At 46.1% G+C, this 9,621-nt stretch overlaps 1 protein-coding gene across 1 annotated transcript; it reads right to left on the bottom strand.

The window, feature by feature from the left end:
• Positions 1 to 2,298: 2,298 nt before the first annotated feature.
• Hsp90aa1 (heat shock protein 90 alpha family class A member 1) lies at positions 2,299 to 8,632 on the bottom strand. Its single transcript, XM_075948601.1, has 11 exons — positions 8,446 to 8,632; positions 7,704 to 7,865; positions 7,241 to 7,607; positions 6,796 to 6,929; positions 5,621 to 5,941; positions 5,117 to 5,282; positions 4,714 to 4,904; positions 4,346 to 4,493; positions 3,761 to 4,029; positions 3,260 to 3,593; positions 2,299 to 2,959 (listed from the first exon to the last, which is right to left on the bottom strand). Exons 2-11 carry the CDS (start codon positions 7,863 to 7,865, stop codon positions 2,850 to 2,852), a joined length of 2,202 nt encoding a protein of 733 aa, XP_075804716.1. The 5' UTR covers positions 8,446 to 8,632; the 3' UTR covers positions 2,299 to 2,849.
• Positions 8,633 to 9,621: the final 989 nt, after the last annotated feature.

The following is a 9,621-nucleotide window of genomic DNA, read 5'->3' as shown; positions in this document are numbered from 1 at the left end:
ACAACTCTTGAGGCCCCTCAAGGTCTAGTTTTTGTTTAAATATTTTATTATGTACAGAATTGTCTGCTTGTATGCCTGTAGACCAGAAGAGAGCACCAGACCTCATTACAGACTGCTATGAGCCACCATGAGGTTGCTGGGAATTGAAGTGCTCTTAACCTCTGTGCCATCTCTCCAGCCAATCATTGGCTAGTTTCAGGACAACCAGATATGTTGTCAGTTGAAGGGGGGAATCCCAAGATTGGGCTGTATGCAAGCCTGTAGGTCATCTTAGTAATAGATGGGGGAGCCCAGCCTACTCTGGGCAGTGCCACTCCTGGGCTGGTAGCCCAGGTTCTGTAAGCAGGCTGAGCAAGTTGACAAGAGTAATAGATACCCTCCAGGGCCTCTGCCTCCAGATTCCTTCCCTGTTGGGCTCCTGTCCTGACTTCTTTGATAACAAAGCTGTGGAGGTGTAACAAACCCTTTAATCCAAGTTGGTCATGGTGTTTCATTGCAGAATAGTAAATTCCTAACTGTAATTAGGTCAGTAGACATAACACAGCTGCTTCTAGTTTGTTAAACACCTTTCAAAACAGGGTTTCTCTGTAGTTTTTAGATACTCTGTACAACAGGCTAGCCTCAAGAGCTCCACCTGTGTGCCTGAGTGCTAGGATGGAAGGCGTGTAACACGTCTTTTTATGTAACTATACTGAAGGTGTCTTTACTGTATTAACTGCTAAGTATATGCATTGTGCAATACCATCACCCGACTCCACTCCTATCAACCCAACCGTTTCCTTCTTTTCCTTTACCATTTAACTTTCCAGATTGCTTGAGACAAGGTCTCAGGGCAGCATCAACTCCTAAGTCTACCCTCCACCATGTGTGATGAAACCCAGAGCTTCATACATGCTCAATACACTAGCCTGAGCTATAGCTCTGGGTTGAGTGTGTAGTATTATCCTTTTGCCTCTTTAGTGGTTGAATTCTAGCTCTGAAGAGAGCTACAAAAGTGGGATACTACAGTTTTGACTTTTGTCTCTAAGGACCCTTTAATACAGTTTCTCACGTTGTGACCCAACAATAAAATTATTTTTGGCCAGGCGGTGGTGGCGCACGCCTTTAATCACAGCACTCGGGAGGCAGAGGCAGGCGGATCACTGTGAGTTCCAGGACAGGCTCCAAAAACAGAGAAACCCTGTCTCAAAAAAGCAAATTATTTTTGTTGCTATTTTTTTTTGAGACAGGGTTTCTCCGTAGATTTTTGGTTCCTGTCCTGGAACTAGCTCTTGTAGACCAGGCTGGCCTCGAACTCAGAGATCCACCTGCTTTTGCCTCCCGAGTGCTGGGATTAAAGGCGTCCGCCACCACGGCCCTGCTTGTTGCTACTTTATAACTTCAATTTAAGTCTTGACGTATGTTTTTCCAATGGTCTTAGGTGACATCTGTGAAAGGGTCATTTTACTAACCAAGTTGAAAACCACTGCCCTAGATAGAGACTTTCAAAAACTAAAATGTGACATGTAATAATGGTCCCTTAGTGCCTGATCTATGAAAGCCAGGATTCTATGCTACCACCCTCCCCAACCCATGCATTCAGATCTGGATCCTAATTTTATATATTGCTACTATTTCTATTTGCTATCTTCTCTTCTCTATCCAGGGCTGCTTGTGTTAATAAGGATGAAAATTTAAGATCTTGCACATAGTACATACACTAGAGGATAGCTCTATCATCCCTATAGAAGTTTCACCTTCAACTTTGGACCCTGTTACCTCTTCCTAACCCAGTTCCTTTAAATTCCTTCTAAAATGTTAAGATTCTAGTTAAGAGCCCAGTGGTAAGGCAGGCAAATCTTGAGTTAAGGACTATATAGAACACCTAAACACTACCAGTTCTACCAGATAGCATACCAATACTGGACTTCATCCTGAAAATTTAAGGCTGGATATAATTTGGTATGTCAACATTTGGATTAAGATAAAAAATACTTCTCTTGTGCCTACTAATGTACCACCTCACTCACATTAAGTACCCAACTTTATGAGATTTGAGAGCCCAGACTGACAGCAAACTCAATTATACAAAGATGACCTTGAACTCCGGGTCCTCCAGATACAAGGGATTGGCATAAATGCCTTATTTATCAAGTGCTAGGACAATACCTAATGCAAGTTGGGCTTGAGAGTTAAGAAATGGTTTTGAAAGATCTCAATATACAGTGAGGGCAGCCCAGTATTAAACTCTGTTCCACTGGGCAAATGGAGCAAATAAAACCCCAAATCCCCACATCTACTTAAAAAAAGACACAGATGTCACACCTTTTTTCTCATCTGTATTTACCTCTTGAAGCAGAATGTGACTGGGCACTATATTTCCACTCACAAGCCTTGCTCAGTTACAAGACCTAGGGAAGCTTAGGATTTTGTTCTTGGTACAAGCCACATGGGGAATTCCTGTTGTTTTAGCTTTTGTACTTACTTCTAAGACTAGTACATGCAGAACTATAGGGGATGAAAAATTTTAAGATGAAACTTAAGCCATCTTATTTTTATGTTAAACATGAAGTTATCTCAGAACACTTCCAAGTGAAATTATTTGGTCTAAAATAAGGGATCCAGCTTGATAGACAGCTAAACACTTCAGACCACAAAGTTAATAGGTTACGTCTTACAACAAACGTTCTACCAACCTATTGAATCCTATAGTATCACAGTATCACACCAGTAGAAAGAAATTTTATCTTCCCCTTAAGTTTTCATGCCACACAGATGTCTTAATGTTAACAAAAATAAACAAAAATCCTGGGAAATATATTATCAGAAGGAATGATAGTAAGCATCAAACATAAGAGTTCTGGTGAAGCTTAGTCTACTTCTTCCATGCGTGAAGTGTCGTCATCTCCTTCCAGGGGTGGCATTTCTTCAGTTACAGCAGCACTGGTATCATCCACAGTAGGATCATCTTCATCAATACCTGTTTTGGGAATAAAGTGTTAGTTGTTAATTCCAACTAAGGAGCCTCAATTTGCTTTAGACTGAGCATTAACAACAAAAACTCATACCAGGCAGGCCAAGTATATATGCCTATAAACCTAGCACCTGAGGGGGAGAATCATCCAGGGGCACCCTCAGCTATATACACACACATGGCTGGTCTGGTCTAAATGTGACTATGCTAAACAGTAATAATCCATTTTTGTCTCACACAGCTCAAAATGAACATATCCCATTCAAACATGTTTCTTTTCCTTGAAACATGTAGTCTGCAGCTTACCTAGACCAAGCTTGATCATCCTGTAGATCCTGTTAGCATGTGTCTGGGGATCTTCCAGACTGAAGCCAGAAGACAGGAGTGCAGTTTCATACAGCAAGATGACCAGATCCTTCACAGATTTGTCGTTCTTGTCGGCCTCTGCCTTTTGCCGGAGGGTTTCAATAATGGAGTGATCAGGGTTGATCTCCAGGTGCTTCTTTGCTGCCATGTAACCCATCGTTGAGTTGTCTCTGAGGGCTTGAGCTTTCATGATTCTTTCCATGTTTGCTGTCCACCCATATGTGCTTGTGACAATACAGCATGGGGACGTCACCAATCGGTTTGATACAACCACCTATATAATGAAATCAAGCCATGACTAAGGTCTACAAAAACTGACCAGAAATAGTATTTGCAAATATAGGCATCAGTTATGGAACCCATCAAACTAAGTATTTCTAAGATAAAAAGACCAACTAGCAGGTTAGCCAGTGATAGCAACACAGGGAAACATTCACATACCTTTTCAACCTTTTTCTCCAAAATATCTTTCATAATTTTGCAGAGGTTTTCAAATTTTGCCTTTTTTTCTTCTTGCTTCTTTTTCTCCTCTTCATCTTCGGGAAGCTCCAGTCCTTCTTTGGTAACCGACACCAAGGTCTTGCCTTCAAATTCTTTCAGTTGTTGCACACAATATTCATCAATGGGCTCAATCATATAGATTACTTCTAAGCCATGCTTTCGGAGGCGTTCCACAAAAGCCGAATTAGCAACTTGGTCCTTGGTCTCACCTGAGAAATATATTGTAGTTACATTTAGAAATGGTTTCAAGCTGGGTGATGATGGTACATTCCTCTAAATCCCAGCACTTGGGGGAAAAAGGTTTTCATGCTGCTGGGCAATGGCACTACCCGCCCTTAATTGCAACAGAGGCAGGCAAGATCTGATAGCTAGGGCTGTTACAGAAGAAAATCAGCTTTTAAAAAAAATGGTTTCATGTACTCAAGTTTTCTACCTAGCAACAGGCTTAATTACTAGACTGGACATTCTTGCTTACAGAAATGCTATATACTGAGTATCACACAGGTAGAGAGAGCAGATATTTACCTGTAATAAAGTAGATGTGCTTCTGGTTTTCCTTCATTCGTGTGCAATAATCTTTGAGAGAAACCATCTCATCTCCAGAGGCAGATGTGTAGTATCGCAACAACTCCGAAAGCTTCTTCCGATTTTGAGAGTCTTCATGAATTCCAAGCTGAAACAAAAAAGCATAGAAATATTTCCCATATATACAAATAGAACCAGTCTTCTATCCCAATTCTTGGGAGGCAGAGGGATTTAAGTTTGAGGTCGGCCTGATCCATCAAGTTCCACACAGCCAGAGTGCTACATAGTAAAAATCAACCACCAACCAAAAACTGAATCGAGCTAGTTTTAAACGCTGCCAGTAGCAGGAAAACGTTGTCAACACCAACCTTTATATTTTTTGAGAACTGCTCATAAAACTTTTTGTAGTTCTCTTTATCTTCTGCCAGCTCAGTGAATAGTTCTAAGCATTTCTTGACCAAATTCTTCCTGATAACTTTCAAAATTTTGCTTTGCTGTAACATTTCACGGGAGATATTTAGAGGAAGATCCTCAGAATCCACCACTCCTCTAATGAAATCTGGGGAGGAAAAGACCAAAGATAAATTGTTCTGAAACTAACTGATGTTCATTTTTTTCCTCCAGGGGATTGAACCCAGAGCCTCAAGCTAGACTAGGACTCTGTCAATAGGTTACCACCGTCAGTCCCCCAAACCAGTGCAGACCCCAGAGAAGTAATGGGATTACTTTTCTTGACTGTTAACAGTGCCTTTTCTTTTTATTCATACTTACTCAGATACTCAGGAATTAACTCTTCACAGTTATCCATGATGAAAACTCTGCGCACATACAACTTGATGTTGTTCTTTTTCTTTCTGTTTTCAAACAGATCAAAAGGAGCACGTCTTGGGACAAAAAGGAGGGCCCGGAATTCCAATTGTCCTTCAACAGAAAAATGCTGCAATAGAATGAAATACTTTTAACTGCTGCCAGACAAAATGAACTTACTAGCCGGGCAATGGTGGCGTACGCCTTTAATCCCAGCACTCGGGAGGCAGAGGCAGGCGGATCTCTGTGAGTTCCAGACCAGCCTGGTCTACAGAGCTAGTTCCAGGACAGGCTCCAAAACCACAGAAACCCTGTCTCGAAAAACCAAAATAAATAAATAAATAAAAAATAAATCTTACTTCTCCACCGAGCTTATTGACAGATACTCGACATAAAGGGGTTATGAAGATAATCCAACCCGACAAACTGTAAAGACAGATTGGCTTTAAGCTCTCAGTAATCACTCACCTTTACTGCCAAATGTTCTTCCCAATCGTTGGTTAAGCTCTTGTAGAACTCTCCATATTCTTCATTAGTAATGTCATCAGGATTTCTGGTCCAAATAGGCTTTGTTTTGTTGAGCTCTTCCTGATCGATGTACTTTTCCTTTATCTTCTTCTTCTTCTTCTTGTCACCGTCCTTCTTTTCTTCCTCTTCTTCATCGGAACCGACATCTTCTATTTCAGGCTTGTCGTCAGACTCCTTTTCTTCTTTTTCCTTCTCTTCCTCTTTATCTTCTTTTTCTTCAGCTTCATCATCACTGACTTCCTTATCACGTTCCTTCTCCACCTTCAAAGAAACATGTCCACATCTGCATTGTACATTATACACTAAAGGATAGACTAAGGAATGAATTAACTAGTCAAACCCAAGTGGCCTAGACTTTCTCAACAGCCCTTTTCAGTGTACAAAGACCTACCAAACTGGTTTCACATAGGCTTCAAGCTATCTCTAGTAAACGTTAGGTTCACTACTACTTTTAAGAACTAGGATCTTTTTGGGGAGAGGGAAGGGGAGCAGAGAAAAACAGAACAAAAAAGGCAAAAGAAAAAAACCCAAACTAGGATTTTAGTCTAAATTATCCTATAGAAATTTACTCTGGGCCGGGCGATGGTGGCACACGCCTTTAATCCCAGCACTCGGGAGGCAGAGGCAGGCGGATCTGTGAGTTCGAGACCAGCCTGGTCTACAGAGCTAGTTCCAGGACAGGCTCCAAAGCCACAGAGAAACCCTGTCTCGAAAAACCAAAAAAAAGAAAAGAAATTTACTCTGCAGCCGGGCGGTGGTGGCACTCGCCTTTAATCACAGCACTTGGGAGGCAGAGGCGGGCGGATCTCTGTGAGTTCGAGACCAGCCTGGTCTACAAGAGCTAGTTCCAGGGCTGGAGAGATGGCTCAGAGGTTAAGAGTACTGACTGCTCTTCCAGAGAGGTCCTGAGTTCAATTCCCAGCAACCACACGGTGGCTCACAGCCATCTATGGTGATATCTGGTGCCCTCTTCTGGCAAGCAGAGGTGGAAGGAATGTTGTATACATAAATAAATGAATAGCTAGTTCCAGAACAGGTTCCACAACCAGAGAAAACCCTGTCTTGAAAAAAACAAAACAAAAAAAATCTACTCTACAGTTGAACGTCAAACTTACGAAGAGGGTAATGGGATAGCCAATAAACTGAGAATGTTTCTTCACGATCTCTTTTATCCTCCTTTCCTCCAAGTACTCAGTTTGGTCTTCTTTCAGGTGTAAGATGACCTTTGTTCCTCGACCCATTGGCTCCCCTGGGGGAAAAGTAAAGGCCTAAATTTAAATGGCTATTAGTAACCGTAGCCCTTGCTGGAGTATTGAGATGAATGAAAAACTTAAAATAATGCATCACCACCTCACTGTTCCCAAAAGCAAACACTACAGATTCAAAGGCCCCACCCCACAGCTTGCACCAGTGAGCAAACATTAGCTGTACAGTTCTGTACTTCCTCTAGCAGCAGCCCAGCTCCTCCAACTCTCTCTTTAACAATTCTGTTGGAGGACTTCTCACAGGGAGCTAAGTCTGCAGTTCTCCCAGCTAACACAAACTCTGGCCTTTGCCTACCTGTGTCAGTCCTCACGGTGAAAGATCCCCCGGCTGAGGATTCCCAGGCGTACTGCTCATCGTCATTGTGTTTGGTGATCACGGTCACTTTCTCAGCGACCAAATAAGCAGAGTAAAAACCAACACCAAACTGGCCAATCATAGAAATATCCGCACCAGCCTGCAAAGCCTCCATGAAGGCTTTGGTGCCAGACTTGGCAATGGTACCAAGGTTATTGATCAAGTCAGCCTTGGTCATTCCAATTCCAGTATCCACAATGGTGAGGGTTCGGTCTTGTTTGTTGGGAATGAGATTAATGTGCAGCTCCTTCCCAGAGTCTAGTTTGCTAGGGTCTGTCAGACTCTCATATCGGATCTTGTCCAGAGCCTATTAAGAGAGCATGAAAAGCGTCAAGCATAAAGCCAAGCTCCCAGGTGAAATTTTTACGGCACCAAACCCCAATTCCCCAACGGTAAGACTCACGTCTGATGAATTGGAAATGAGCTCCCTCAGAAAGATCTCTTTGTTCGAATAGAACGTATTGATGATCAAGGACATCAACTGGGCAATTTCTGCCTGAAAGGCAAAAGTCTCGACCTCTTCCTCCTCCATTGGTTGGTCCTGGGTCTGGGTTTCCTCAGGCATCTAGAAAGGGCACAGCGCTGCTGTGAGCGTCACGGTATGCCTACAGTCTACAGCCGTGCTAATGACTTCCCACTCTGGAAATGTATTTTAAGTCCAATATTCCGGATTAGGAAGGGGACGAAAGAGGGGAAGGGGAGGATGGATGACAAAGGGATGACCTCATTTCAGAATGCGGTAATTACGAGGCGCATGTGCGCGCCTCCGGGAGGGCGTTCGGACCCAAGCGGCCCCACGCACGCCGTCCCCAACGGCCACCCTCCCCCCCCCAGCCCTCCGCTATGGCGCCTCCGTCCTCCGCCTGCGCGTCAGGAGCACCGGCGAGAGCCGCGGTGGCCTCGGCGTGAGGCAGGAGCCGAGCGCTAGCCTCGCCGCCGCCGCTCCCGCCCAGCGGCGCTCGCCGCATCCTGGGGCTGGGGCTGAGGCGTGGGGGCCGCCCGGGGCCTAGGGTCTGGGGCCATGGCCGCCCACCTCCGCGGGCTGAGGGAGCTCGGAACGCGCCCCGACCCCAGCCCGCCGCCGCGCCGCCCGGGGAGACCACCTCGCTCCCCGGTCCCCACTAAACCCCTCGGAGAGGCCTCACCTTTGCTGAGTGACCACGCAAGAAACGAGGCTATCCGCACCACGACACCGGAGCAACTGGCGCGCCGCCCCCCGCGCCGGCCTTATATAGACGAGGGCCCGCCCAGCGCGCGCGGAGCTTTTTCCAGAAGCCTCCCGAACCTTCCGGAAGAACCCTCCCCAACCGCCGCCGCGGCCGCGCGCCTGCGCCTGCGCCCTGGCAGGGTCCCGCCCCTCCGCCGGGAGCGCGCAGAACAAACGCAAGCCCCTCCTCCACAGCTAGGCGCTCTGCGCCTGCGTACTGAGATGCATTCCGGGGCCGCGCGCTGCCGGCCACGCCGTCCAGCGCGTGCGCCTGAGAGGCGCCATGTGAGCGCTTTGGTGTCGGGTTCGTCTCCTAGGTGCCCGTGAAAGGGACGTTCTGTTGTGAGCGCGCGGTCTGCGTGGACCTGCGGCCCGGCCTGTGCTCCTCATATGGCCCTTGCTTTGGTTTGTGCTCAGTGAGAAGCGGAAAAGGGCGCCTGCCCTGGGGTCCTCATTGCAGACGAAGGCCCGCGGCAGGAGGCTGCGGGCCCCTGGCTTCCGCCCGGAACCGAGGATCCTCTTGTCGCAGCGGGCGGGCCTCCCAGGTCCAATGCGTGGCTGCCGCAGTCTGAATTTCAGGGCTGTTCCCGCCGGAGCCTGTCCCCAAGCCTTACTTTGGGCAGTGCATGGTGGATTCTCTAAATCCGGCCGTAGTGCCTGGGGCTTTCTCTTTAACCAGAACCCGCGACCCTCAAATTTCAGAGTCGTTCTGTCAGGGATTTAGTTAACAAACCGGTGCTAACCTTTTAACTTATCGTAATTTGGGGGCTGGAGAGATGGCTCATCCAGCAAAGGCGCTAGAGTTGGATACCTGGAAGCCACATGGCGGAAAATGAATTAACCCTCAGCACCGTGACACCCACATGCTCCCCCCACACACACACAATGTAAAAATAAGCATAAAGGGCTGGAGAGACAGCTCAGCGGCTAAGAGCTCTTAGTGGTACCAGCACACTGTAAGGCAGCTCACGGGCACCTGGACCTCCGATTCTAGGAGACACAAAGTCTGCTAATGGCCTCTGCGGGCACCAGGAGCGGGACACACATGCTGCACTGACATACATACAGTCTAAACACTCAAAACTCATTTAGAGCAACAACAAAAAGCCTATCC

The sequence above is a fragment of the Microtus pennsylvanicus genome, chromosome 14, assembly GCF_037038515.1.
Source record: "Microtus pennsylvanicus isolate mMicPen1 chromosome 14, mMicPen1.hap1, whole genome shotgun sequence".
Lineage (NCBI taxonomy): Eukaryota > Metazoa > Chordata > Mammalia > Rodentia > Cricetidae > Microtus > Microtus pennsylvanicus.
Note: the sequence above shows the minus strand (reverse complement) of the source record. Positions and strands in the feature narration are given on the sequence as shown.

Excerpts from the sequence above, each read along its gene's own strand:
- Hsp90aa1 (XM_075948601.1), bottom strand. The coding sequence starts at position 7,865 with ATGCCTGAGGAAACCCAGACCCAGGACCAACCAATGGAGGAGGAAGAG. Across the intron at positions 4,494-4,713 it reads AGTTCTCAAAAAATATAAAG|CTTGGAATTCATGAAGACTC; the intron begins GTTGGTGTTGAC and ends TTTTTGTTTCAG. Across the intron at positions 4,030-4,345 it reads GCACATCTACTTTATTACAG|GTGAGACCAAGGACCAAGTT; the intron begins GTAAATATCTGC and ends TATATTTCTCAG.